This window comes from Zonotrichia albicollis, chromosome 13 (assembly GCF_047830755.1).
Source record: "Zonotrichia albicollis isolate bZonAlb1 chromosome 13, bZonAlb1.hap1, whole genome shotgun sequence".
In the NCBI taxonomy this organism is placed as follows: domain Eukaryota; kingdom Metazoa; phylum Chordata; class Aves; order Passeriformes; family Passerellidae; genus Zonotrichia; species Zonotrichia albicollis.
The window spans coordinates 15,501,297-15,514,497 of NC_133831.1; the positions used below are offsets into that span (position 1 = coordinate 15,501,297).

The 13,201-nt window shown below is 40.8% G+C and overlaps 1 protein-coding gene across 2 annotated transcripts; it reads right to left on the reverse strand.

Annotated features, from left to right (window-relative positions):
• Window positions 1-462: 462 nt before the first annotated feature.
• LOC102061014 (hypoxanthine-guanine phosphoribosyltransferase) lies at window positions 463-10,448 on the reverse strand. Of its 2 annotated transcripts, XM_014273498.3 has the most exons (9): window positions 10,147-10,448; window positions 6,926-7,032; window positions 6,357-6,540; window positions 5,954-6,016; window positions 5,381-5,398; window positions 5,098-5,180; window positions 4,071-4,117; window positions 3,312-3,388; window positions 463-1,955 (listed from the first exon to the last, which is right to left on the reverse strand). In XM_014273498.3, the coding sequence occupies exons 1-9, from the start codon at window positions 10,162-10,164 to the stop codon at window positions 1,908-1,910; spliced, it is 645 nt and encodes a 214-aa protein (XP_014128973.2). In that variant the 5' UTR covers window positions 10,165-10,448; the 3' UTR covers window positions 463-1,907. The 2 variants fall into 2 exon arrangements, with proteins under 2 accessions (XP_014128973.2, XP_074407207.1); XM_074551106.1 differs by lacking the exons at window positions 463-1,955; window positions 3,312-3,388 and adding an exon at window positions 3,443-3,522.
• Window positions 10,449-13,201: the final 2,753 nt, after the last annotated feature.

Sequence of the window (13,201 nt, forward strand, 5' to 3'; positions counted from 1 at the left end):
ACTGGAACTTGGCACTGGGAGTTAAGCTGCCTAAGGGACTTGAGTTAAGATAAAGCTGACACTATTGTCCTGTTAGCTCAGGTCTGGGGAGAAGTGAACAAGGCTGAGGGAGAAAAATATATCCCCACTAAAGTCAAATCCAGCAGCTGTCCTGAAAATCAGCTCTCTCTGCCTTCAGGCTGGGGAAGTCATAGCCACAGACTCGTCTGCTGAGGCCAGGTTGGCACACAAACCTCCCATCAACAGAGGGGGAAGGAGGAAATTTTGGGGGTGAGGCACAACCTCTGGTAAGGGGCAGTGGACACCCATCCTCCCTCAGACAAACTGGCTCAGCTCTAAAAGCCCCCAGCCCCAGAAGGCCACATCCAGGGGACATTCCCATGAGGGGCAGCTGAGGGGGTGTCACAACCCAGCAAAGACCTCCAAAGTGCCCCCAGAGCCATTCCTGAGGCCTTGCACCAGATGACTGCATGGCATGCAGAGAAACACAACAGATCTGAAAATCCACAACCCAATTCATGGCAGACTCAAAGGACATACTGGTGCTAAAGATTTTCTATTATTTGAGAGTAGTAAGAGACAGAGCCAAACTTGCCCCACCCCAGGGAGGTACCTGGGCAGTCCCACCTTGCTCAAATCTGCATTAATCCATTGTAGTCTTACATTTTGGGAGACCTCACCACAATGACAAGAAAAGGATTGAATGGGATGGAATGGGATCCATGGAATGGTGATATTTTCTACTAAATCTGTCTCTGTCACTCTCTTTCTTCCCACCTTTCCAACCCAGCTCATTTTTCTTTCTCCCTCTCACTTCCTCACATTTACTGTTACATATAATCCAAACTATTGACTTTGGCACATGGTCTTGTTTTGCACCTTATTTCAGGGGCATCTACTTAATAATTTTAATAACCAGATCATAACAACCCACAAAAACTCTAACAGAACTCATTCACCTATGGTAGTAGGTTAAATAAATACTTTGGGGAAAAAAAATGTATAGACTAGTATATTTAGGAAATGTTGCATTTCTTCAGTGAGAAAAAAGAACCATCAGCAGACCATGTATTGTTCATCCTCTCAGCTGTACATGCCACCGCACTGAAGATTGGCATTATCCCATCCTGTATTTCCCTTTGGCATTCTCTTTCAGATGTGACCAAACCAGAAAGTACAACTTGAGTTAATATTTACCTTCAAAAAAACTCAGGACTCCCTCACAGAAACCAGTGTTCTGTGAATTGAGTAGTCCCTAGCAAGGACCAATGTTTTCCGAGTTTCGGAGTCGCTCACAAAGACCAATTCTCCACGAAATCGCAAGACTCGTAGAGACCAATCTCCGCGAACAGTTCGCGTGGCGAAAAGCCAAGTGCGAATGAGCATCAGGGCGGCTGCGGGCGCTGAGGCAGCGGCGCCGTCACAGACGCTGAGGGCCCGGGCGCGGTTACCGGGCAACCGCGGCACCGAGCCTGGGGCCGGGCCGGTGGCACTGGGAGGGCCTTGGTCCCGCATCGGTCCCACTTCGTTGCCCCGTCAGTTCCCTCTCGTTCCGCCCTCGATCTGCCCGTGTCCCCACTCAGTCCCCGCCTGTTCCAGCCCTGGTGCCCCCTCGGTCCCCGGGCACAGCGGGCTGGGTTCGCTCCCGGGCCCGGAGGCAGCGCTCGACGTCGCCAGAGCCTCGGCCCCAGCTCCGGGCTGCTCCTCCACCACGGGAAAAGCCCAGGGTCTCTGCAGTTTGTGTTCAGCGACAGTACAAACGGCAATCAGCGAGCTGCAGGTCCTGGGCACTGACATTTAGCTTCTTATTCTTCTTAGGGACACTCAAGTAGCAAGAGTAATTTCCTGGTGTAATGTTTGTCACCTAATCTGCAGCCAGGAATCAGTGCTCCAGAAGACTGAAGTTATCATATCCTATATTTCTCTTTGGCATTCTCTTTCAGAATGCAGATGTGCTAAAAGAAAAGAGTACAATATTTATCAATCTCTATCTTCGAATGAAATGCAAGACAGATTTTTCAGTTGTATTCCCAGTATTGTAATAAAAACACACTAGAACCATAATTGTTGCAAGTGTCCTGCTTGTAGTAAACTTGAGATTTTAATACTCTTTACAAGTTTATCTGTAATATATATGATGCCCTAGGTTTTAGATTTTCTATTTTCCAGATTCTGTGCTGCTTTACTGTGTAGTTCTGAGTTTCATATTAGGGGATTGTGAGTTCTCTGCACAGAGCAGGGAGACAAAACAATTCCTGCTCCAGATGGGCACCAAGGACAAATGATCCAAATCTCAGGCCCAAGAGCACAAACACCGTGGGCTGGAGAGAGAAAAACAAGCAGGATGGGACTGCGTGGGCTAAAGCTGGGATGGGACAATGAACTGCAAGATGCAAATGGAGCAGAACTGATCAAAGTGAGAGACCCCGTGCCCGGTTGTGCATTTTGGGACCATTTTGGTTCATCTTGGGTGCAGCCCTGGCTGGGCTCTTGTGCTGCCCAAGGTGGATCCATTGAGGCCTTATATTAAGTACCTACTTTGTTCTTTAAATCCATCTAGCCTCTAAGTCAGCCTTCACACGGCATCATATAGGTTTATATATCCTGAAGAACTTAGGCTTGTTAAATTACTGCATTCACCTTCATGTTACTGAGCAATAGCACAGATTTTGTGTCTTCAGCAGAACTGGTTTGTCTTAGTAAAAAGACTTAGAAGTGAAAAACTTCCCAAGTTAACTAGAATTAAGGAAGGACATTTGAAAACAGACCAACCCTATTAGTTTATGATGTTTCCAGATCTACTACTCTGTGCAGCCTAAGGAAGCTGTAATGGAATAAGGGAAGAGAGACCTTGCAGCCCTGTTATCCATAAGTGTGTGGAAAACCTTCACACAGAGTGCCTGCACGGCTACTTTAGGGACTTGGTGACAGAAGAGCAACATAGGATTGAACTAAGACAGACAAATATCAAATTAAAGTCAAAATACAAGTTATTTTATTTTCAGATGGGACCGCAGATTGTATGCTGCTCACTATCCTTGGGGTTCAGTATGTCCTGCAGCATGGCTGAGCCATGAGACTTGTGGAGTAGAATTATGAAAAGGTGAAGCACAAACATTTCTTATGCACCTACATTGCATTACCAACTCGGCACCTTAAAATGGTTTTGCTCTTTTAATGGAAGTTTATAGCTGCAATTGAAGATTTTTTTAATTGTTGAGAAGCTCTGAATAGAAGCAAATATTCCTGTTAAGTACCTGTGGTACGTAGATACCTGATACCTGGCAGTGGAAGAATGTGCATGTACTTACATTTAAATCTCTGAAGTATTCATTATAGTCAAGAGCATATCCAACCACAAATTTATCTGGAATTTCAAAGCCTGTATCTGCAAGAAAATACAGTTCTTTTTATAATTCAGTGATGTAAGTAGCTTTGAATTGCACAGTTGGTATTCAACACATACTTGAGCTGAGAGTAATAGGCATCATCTCTTTCAGGGTGCTTTCTCAAGAATCTGAGCTGTAAATTGATGACAGAGGTTAGAATCTAAACCATTCTCATCAGCCAGTAATAAAATTAAGGTCTTAAGGGAATTATTTTTATTAACAAAATAATTGTTTAAAACCTAGTTATGAGTTAGTCCTGGTAAAGGAGAAGAGGAGTGAGATTTTACTTGAGTGAAAGTAGATGAACTGTGATTCAGTAGGACTTTTCAGTTTGGAAACAAGGCAAGTTTAATAATGCCAGATGTCAAAACAAATGCCCTCTGGGGTCAAAACAGAGCAAAACACAGTTAAAGCTTGATCCTGTTTCTGCTATCTAAATAGTTAAATTTGTATATCAAGTAGCTAAATCTGCACTCAGGAGAAAAAAGAAGGTGATCATGAGGCCTCAGGATGGTGTAGCTGGTCATTAGTTCACAAGTTTTTATGTAGTTTCTCCCCATTTTTCTTGGCCTTCATGAAACTTATGTGCTAGTTGTCAGATATGCTTCCTGAAGTGAAATTGCAAGACTGTGTTTTGGAAAATACAGACAAAAAAAAATGCTAGAAAAACATGATACTCACAGTCTGGTCTGTAGCCTGGACTCTGACTTGTCCTTTTAACAAGCAGGCTGTAAGGCAGAGCAGAGAAGGTTGGTTTTTAAAATATGTCTTGCTCTAAGTTGTAGACTTCCCTTCTGCCACGCCTCTCTATAAGGTTCTAAAATCATGCACTTAAATTAAAACATGTGAGATTATTGCACAGAAAGAAGTGGTGTTCAGCGTTGAAGTGGAGGGAAAAGCAAAGGCTCTGATCTTTATGTCTGAGTGGCTCAACTTTGCATTCAGTTCCCTTCAGTCCTGTGTCTCAGCTCTTTGCCCTTCCATGCAGCAATGGACACTAGGATAGCACAGAGGGGGAAGCATGTCCGAGTGGCTGGTAATGATTTTAGTGGGGAGGGAGGGAGAAAAGAACAATTTCTTCTGCAAAATTACATCTATTCTTGCTTTGCCTGAGCACTTCAGAAGAAACTGAGACCCTCCTGGACAGTCACCAGAAGGACTGTCTGAAGAGCTGATGCTTAAAGCAACTGTTTTTATAAAGCATTGTGGTTACTTGAGAAACACAGGGATATTCCACAAAATTTCCTTTTAGAGATCTACTAAAAGCAGGTCTAGAATGCTACTTGAAATCATCTTCCCAGTGCTGACAGACTCTTAGATTCTGGAAACTTCTGTGGTTGAGGATATTAAGAAATATTCTCAGTGTTGTCATTCTAGTACTGAGGCAACTTGAGGTGATGTTAGAAAACCTATGGAAAGAGATGAATTTCCTTCAAACATAAAGTAAGAAACAAGGAATCCAATAGACTTTATAACTGCATGGAAAGAGCCATAAAACCTTTTATAATTAATTTGAGCAGTGAAGATGGTAGTGCACAGGTGAAATTCCCAGTTTAGGACACACTTAATTTTTGAGCAGCTGAATAAGGATTACTTTCCTGCATTTGCTTCCTCACCCCCAAACTTCAAGCCAAACAAGCACCTGTCAGCATGCAGACTATTCACCCAAATGATTTGAATATGTTAGTTAGTGGCTATATCATTGTACCTTACAACTTTTACCATCCTTGGTTTCTTGTCTTTTATTTTTGAAAGCAGTGCTTTCATTGTTCTACCAGTCTCAATAATGTCCTGAAAGAGATAAAAAAATAAATTATCTTTCAAGTTTGAAAGGAAAACCAGACTGTCAGTGGATTAAATTAGAGCATAACAACCTAGCAGCCCAGTAACTAATAAAATAATTAATTATTATTTTATATGTAATATGTATTAATTTGAAAAGAAGGAAAAAAAATGCATGTCATTCCACCCCTTGTTCAGTCATTACTTACCTCTACTACTAACACATTCTGGAAGAGATTACATAGGGAAAGAAGGAAAGAAAAGAAAAGAAAAGAAAATACTTAAATGCCAATTATCAGCAAATTATACAGCCAAGAAAAGCATACTAAACCCAAACCCTCAGTTACAAAGAAGTTGCATTGATTTTTCAGAGGAGATTGTTACTTTTACTAATGACTGTACTTTGGTGCTTTCCAAAGAGTCTTTCTCTATTTATGAAAGTTTAAAATGTGGTAATAAAAGCATCTATATCAGATCTATACACTGCTCTATGTATAGCACTAGTATTCTAGAGCCACACCGAATGAGTCAGTTTAATATGGTTCATTTCTGGGCATTCTGGGATAAAATGGGGAATAGGATCTTTGGGAGCAGTCATCACTGATCACTTCAAGTTTCCACTGAGATCAGTGGGAATTATTCACTGTTTCAAAGCCCAGCAATTTAATTCAGTGTTAAGTGGCTGGAAGTATGTAGTATCACAATCTTAATAAAGATGGATTTCCTGGAAAATGCACAAGAACAGTTTTTTCCTTTTAAAAGCTGAAGATGCTAATTCGTACCTTCCCATTTAGTGTAGACAGTTCCTCTCCAACAAAACTGATTTTTTCTGCAGGTGAATCATTCTAGAAGGAGAAGGAAGAGATTGAAGTCACATAAAGCATGCCCAAAAGGGTTATCCTGTATTTGTTTGAAAGGTGTGCTGCTCTTGCTTTTTGCACGAGGAGGGAGTTTAAGATCTGCCCCTGGCTTTGTCATATTGAGTATTCTGCTATATGTTTATTCCAGTGAATGTGTAATATCCACCCTTTGGGGAAGATCAGTAAATCAGTTCCTTTTTAGTACGTAATTTGAAAAGAATATAGGCATAAACTCAATTTTTGTATGCATAAACTCAAACTACCAGTATTTAGAATGCCAGTCTATGGACAGAGTCAACTTTCCAAAGAAAAGAAAATTCCTTACACAGTAGCTTTTTATTCTGACAAAATCCACGGTAACAGGAACAGATTTATCACCATTTTGATTTAGTGCTTTTATACGGTCCAGCAAATCAGCAAAGAATTTATAGCCTCCTTTAAGGACACAGAGTGCAACAATGTGATGACTTCCCATGTCTTGCATGATATCTCTAGCCAAACGTTCTGTCCTGTGAGAGAAAAAAAAAAAAGGAAAAAAGAGTTTAAAAATTCTCATCTTGCTGTTTTGTTTTTATAGCTAGCAAATTGTTACCGCGGCAAGTCATAGGAAAGTTAGCTACATATTTGCACAGCACAAGCTGATTTAACCCATAAACCTTAAAATTGCAGGATAGGTGGTCTTAAAGATATTTGAGGGAGCATGGATGCTTAACTGAGCTTGTAGAGGAACCCTCTCCATAAACCCCCTCTTGTACTAGATTTTAGGACAGAAGTGTTAGGCTGCAGGGTTTCCATCTTTCTCATGGGCTGCACAGGGCAAGGACCTTGGTCTTTTCATTTGGAGGGACAAAAATTGGCATCACTGTCCCTGTTCTTTTCTGTTTACCCTCATACCTGTCCAGGATGAGTCCATGAGGAATGAAGACTCTTTCTAAATCTTCTTCATAATGCTTAGGAATGCAAAACAGATTTTTGTTGTAGCCACTTTCCTCATCTCTTATCTGCAAGGGAAAGGGAAGTAAGTCTAAAACTAGCAACAAAGTCATACAAGAAAAAGCTTCCAGTCTCTGATAGTGTTAAGAAAAAATTCCTCCACCCCAATAATGTGTCAAAATAAAAATATTTCTGAGAGTTTTTGATCTTTCTGCAAGAACTGTTCACAATCTCATAACTCAGGAGCTGGTGGCTGAGTTGTGAATGGAGTTATGAATGGATAAACAAGTAATTTGCCCCAGTCATTATGAGATACATTCTTGGCCATCATCAACTCCTTTAAAAAGCCACCCAAAACAATAACAACCTCTCCTCTTGTTCCATTTGCTGTTCTGCAGAGCTCAGTTGCTTGCTTGTGTGGTAGACAAGTGAAAATTAAAATGTAAGGCAAAGGAGATTGAGATTACAGGTCAGCATGTGACTTTGAGGTGCTGCTCTACCTTGATCATCATTTTCCACTGTGTAAAAGAGAAAACTCTGCTTCCCAAGCATGAATTCACAGCTGAATTTTTGACATTCCATCCATTAGCTGTCTTAGAGGACAAGGGAGATGGCTCACACCAAAGGAGAAGCTTTGGGATGGCAGTGGGAAGAGGGGAAGCTGCAGAGGTGGGAAGCTGTTGTGCTGTTTGCCTCTGGAGCAGAGTGCTCCTCATCGTGGCCAGGGCTATGTCCCACAGATCTGGACCCTAACCCTTTTTGCCTCCAGGGTTTCAGATTACAGATCTTTATTCAACATGCTGATTTCAGGCTGTTGCACCCAGAGATATCTGTGTGTCTAGAAAATCCATAATCTCCATTTGGGTTTCTCTTCTGGCCCAAACAGATCGGTGTCTTTGGATTCTACCTCCCTTCAAGACCTAGATGAATGCTTTGTTCATTTATAATGTGGTAAAAAAGCAGGCAAGAAAACATATAAGGAAGTAGAAAAAATGTGAATAAGATTAATATATAAGTTTTAGAAATAAAGTTGGAAAATCCCCTTAAATTAATGAGGTTTTGTCACACTTGATACTGCCCTGCTGTTGCTAAAAATACAGAACTAACTGAAAGAAAAATTCAGAGCTGGCTCAAAGCTTCAACAGTGGAAAATAGGTTATCTACATACCAGTTACCTTTCACCGAACTCAGTAAAACATTTTTCTAAAAGCTCAGAGCTATGGATTCATCAGTAATAACATAAAGTATTGCTAACAACAACTTAACACCTGCAAACTCTTTAGACAGATGAATTGTTTTTAATTCTCCTTTTCTTTGGCATAGGAGAGATAAGTGCTTAGGAAGAAAAGAAAACTGAACTGTAGAAAACAGTAGTAGGTTATTACTTGCAAAACTCATGGCAGCCAAAAATAAAATAACCAGTTACTGCCATTTATTTTAAACTGGCCACGAATAGCTTCCTGCATTTAAAGCTAAAGATAAAACTGGAGACAGGTGTTAAAGGAAGTTTCAGAGAACAGATCATAGTAGCACAAGGCAATGGATATAGAAGCTCATCCTGGCTAGACTAAGCATATTCTGCAAGTACTCAAAATTGATCAGCCCTAATGCTCCAAGAACATGCAGAATGACCTCGCAGCTGGGCCCTGGGTGGGTGGCAGCAGTTCTGTTCTGCCTGGTTTAGTTATTATTTCCTTCATGGCTGAAGTCAGTGAAGTGAAAGCATAAGTGCAGGATTGGTTTTAGATCAGGTTTGTTCGTGCCTCGTTGATTGTGGAGAGACACTGGGATCAGCTGGGTCAGGCTGTGCCGCAGCACTGAGAGCAGCTTTAGTGAGTGCAGAGCTGCTCGTGGATTGGTGTTCAGTTGACCCAATGCAGCTCCAAACTGGCCCATTTCTGCCTCTGGGAGGTTGCTAGTGGTGAATACACGGGCAGGATATGAGATTCTGACTTAATTAGAAGCATTGGTCAAAGACAATGATTATTTGAGACTACTGGAACACATAAACATCATTACCATTTGAAGTATCAAAAAAAAGCATCTTTAAGGATAGTAACTGACACCAGTATAAAAAGTGCTCTTTGTTTTGTTGTTGAGCTTGGTTTATTTTGTCTCCAATATTCCCATGTCTATTGCATTCTTCTTAACTGCAGCTTAAACACAGTGATAATTCTCCCTGCAATTTTTAGCAGCTTCTTTTGCCTAATTGTGATACTGATTGCGGTATTTAATGGACTTCAGCTTTACAATCTGCTTTTGCAGTTATAAATGCACAGAATTTCTTCTGCACAGCAAGTTAAAGGTCAGCCTTCTTGCCAAAGCTGAGCTTCCTGCTGCATTTGGTGAGTGACACCACAACTGCTTCAGTTCAAGTGAGGGATGATGAGCTTTGTCTGCGTGGATGTAACTGTGGAATAAAGGTAATGTTGAGGCATAAAGGTGTAAATAGTCATTACTGCTTAAAGCTACTCCAGCAGTGCAGCTTTATAGCTGTTACTTGGTTTAACAGCTCTGCTCATTGAAAGTCTTGGGTACAAACAATATCTGCTACAACAATATCCTCTGTGTGAAGCATTTTTTAAAGCCTAATGAAAGGTTCAAAACCAGAACTTTAAGGATTGCATCAGTTTGAACACCCCATCACCACAGCAACCTGCCTTACAGGCTCACTAAAGCCTTTGCATTGTTGAATGTTGCCTTGACATATGCTGAATAATACAGTGACAGCTCATAATAATAAAGCAATCTACTAAACTGTCATGCAAAGTCATTAAATTTTTGAATAATGAATTTATAACTTGAGAAATTAGTTATTTAGTTTAGTTTCAGTCTCATCTGTTCAATTACTGATGTAAGTTTCTGAGTTTAAGTGGAAAAAAAAAAAAATTAACTACAGCAATTTTGTACAGTAGAGAAATTCATAACTATTATTTTGTCAGCACAGAATGAAAGAATATGAATATAAAGTCAAATAATGTCATTCATTTGTAAAACGTGAGTCTATCAAGATGCCTTTGCTCTGAAAGGCATTTTTTTCTGCTGAGTAAATGTAAGAATCAAAGCCTTTCATTAGTCAGTATTTCTAATGTTCTGCTGTTTTTGCTGAAGCTGACCTTTCTCTCCCAGCCAAAGCTCCCTTCAGGCACATAACCAAACACAAGGACATTATGCTTTCTTACCTGCAGTCCATGAGCCATAATCCCTCTTTGAAGGATGCTCCTGCAGAATCAGTTGGTGTTATTACTGCAGTTTGGCTGGCTCTGTTTTAATCTTCCAGTCAGACCATGACTTGCTTCTAAAAGGTCAATATTGCCATCTTTCCTGCAGGAAGCATTACTTCCTTCTGCTAATGCACTGACATCACAATCCCAGGCTCTTACCTAATCAGATTAACCAGAAATAAAATGAGCTTGAGCCCTGCTGTAACCAATGAGAGTAAAGATGTGGGGAACAAGGGAGATGCAAAAGAGAAGCTCAAGAATCAAATTAATGGCAAAGACTAGGTAGAATCTGAGGTGGAGTTTTTAACTGAAAACACACATCAGAGATTTGGTTGTAGCAGGTGGTAAATCAGTGGTGTGTGTGTAAAAGGTGAGTTTATATACCATTTTCTTACAGTGTTTGTTTACACAATCCATTGTTGTGACAAAGTCCATGTCTTTCAAAAATTCAGGTTATAACTTGCTGTCAGAAAATGTCAGTCCGAGATAAAGCAGACTAAACAAAGCATGTTTATAAAAGGATCTTGAAGGAGAGGTCTGCAACTGCTGAGATGGGGTGAGCCCTGTCTGTCATTCTTCCAGGTCATCCTTTCATAAAATGAGAGGGTAGCAGTTCTAGTAACATGCTTCATATCATATAAAATCAAATCATGCTGACATGGCCTGTAATCTGATTAATCTACCAACTGCACCATTATCTGGGATTAACATGAAAGTCTTAAAGTTCTAAAAATTAATCCTACTTGCAAAATGAGCTAAAACCAGCTTGCATGCAACATATTACAGGATGTTCTTACTAGATGGGATATATTTTATTAATTCAGTTAGTTTTCTGTTCTCTTGGTGAGAGAGCACAGTTGCTAATGAAAGGAGATTTTTCTTGTTTCTTTGTAGTCTCACATTTGCTCTTCAGATTGTGGCTGGTGACGCTTGGGATAATGTAGAAAATCTGTTCCAATGGAATAATGGGCATATCCACAACCTTAAGTGAGACATTAAATAGTAGTTCTTTTGGGAACTGTTAGTGCCTTGAGGCGACCTGACCCCTATTTGATGTAGTCAGCAGCACCTTCCTTCTGTGAATTCCCTACTGTATTTCCTATACACCTGTGAGCTCCATATCCTGAGAAAAGCTTTGCTTTTCTAATTCCTAGTGTAAGGTGGCCCTTTCTAGCTGACACCTTTGTTCGTTGATTCTCATGTAGTTTTCCACATTTAAACAGAGTTTAGCCTAGTTTTGCTAAAATCAACAGCTTGAATGCAGCTACTTGTTTGAAACGTCTTTTTAATCAAGGCACTAATTATTGGCCCTACTCTCAGTTTACTGTTTTCAGCAGTCAAACTGAGGACAGTGTTTGAAATTATAGTGAAAAAATAAATACTGTATGCATATCTGATATGCTCTGTAGCTCCCAGCATAGCTGTGCCCTGTTTCAAAATGCCCTGTCCTTCTCTCTATTATGGACTTTTTTGTGTGTGTATCTCTGTATAGGGAAATCCTGACTCCTTCTTGGCATTACTCTTTCTTGGATTTCTCCTTCCTGCTCTCTGATCAAGCCGCCTGAAAATATTATCACATGTAATATATTTGCTTTGGTTCTGGATATTAGAAGGCCACCTTTGCTGTGTAAATTTTATAACCCCCTGAATTTTTTACTTTAGTCAATTTTGATTTCATATTACTCACATATCTAGAAACTGTACATTGGATCTTGGAAATCTTTGTGTTTCTTTAGGCACTGTGCTCTTAGATCTGACCTGAACTGGGCCCAATTCTAAAGTCCTGTTTAATTCTGTTTCAGAAAAGGGTTGTAGAAATTCCTCTCACTGACTTACTTTTGTGTTTTGGCTGCATGGGGAATATTAGCTGAGTGACAAATGAGCAGTGACTTTATTTATTAGAGCCCATGTTTATTCTTTCATTACACTTTAAGAAGTCTCTGCCTACTCTGTTTGAAAACTACTTCCCAGATCATATTTGTTCAAATGAATTTAGGCTTCTCAGTAAATTCTACAGAACCATGATAGTAATCACACACCACAATCACCTGTTTTAGTGTTACATTCTGAAGAAAAAAGTCCTCACAGGTAAAAAGTTCTTGCCAAAACATGACAAAAAATGACAGCCGTTTGTCATTGCTGAATAATGAAAATAGAATGGAGTCAGCTGGCATCCTTGGATGGCTTCTCTGTTGTAAATTATGTGATCATACTCCTATAGGAAAGAACAAAAAAGTTTAGGTGCATATGTATTTGTTCCATATGGGAACCCCAAGTGCATCTTTTTAAAATTAAGTGTTCTGAGGAAACCAAATCAGGTTTCAATCTCTTGCCCTGCTTTAGATAATGGGATGCTGAAAGAGCCAATAAGTGAAGCCCACACAAACAGACTGGAAATTAATTAGATCAGCACTGATAGCTTGGTAAACAGCAGTCAGTCCATATAGAACAACGGTGCTCCTGGCCTTGCATTTATTCCCAGAACTCTTGAATCAGTAACTACTTTTCTCAGGGCATGATTTTGCTGTTTCCATAACTGAGTTTGTTAAGTAGGTTTACATTCCCTAACTGTTGGGAGTGACCGGCCTTGAGACTGCTGCGATCATTTTAAAGGTCCTCCAGAAATATTGTATGAACACTAACAGAGCATTTAATTGAATTAGACTAATTTCCGATGAGTTCTTTTCGTTCATGCGGCAAACACCCGCAGCTGGATGGGATGTGCCGAGCGCTCTGCTCACCGAGCTCTGCCGAGCGCGCCCGGCCGTGCCGCGAGAGGGCAGCGCCGGCCAGGGGGAGCGCTTCGGGATCGGGCTGGGGATCAGGAAAGGTTCTGCTTCCCCAGAGGGTGCTGAGCACTGCCCACGCTCCCAGGGAATGGGCACGGCCCCGAGGCTGCCAGGGCTCCAGGAGAGTTTGGGCAGGCTGCGAAGGATGTACAGGGGGGATTGCTGGGGGTCTGCAGGGACAGAGGCTGGGTGATGACGCTGAGAAGGATGGATAGGGACTGTTT

What these genes read in the sequence shown, in the direction of transcription:
- LOC102061014 (XM_014273498.3), bottom strand. An exon ending in CATGGACTCATCCTGGACAG is followed by an intron (nt 6,541 to 6,925) that starts GTATGAGGGTAA and finishes TTTCTCTCACAG; the next exon opens with GACAGAACGTTTGGCTAGAG. An exon ending in TCCAGGCTACAGACCAGACT is followed by an intron (nt 3,389 to 4,070) that starts GTGAGTATCATG and finishes ATTTTCTTGCAG; the next exon opens with ATACAGGCTTTGAAATTCCA.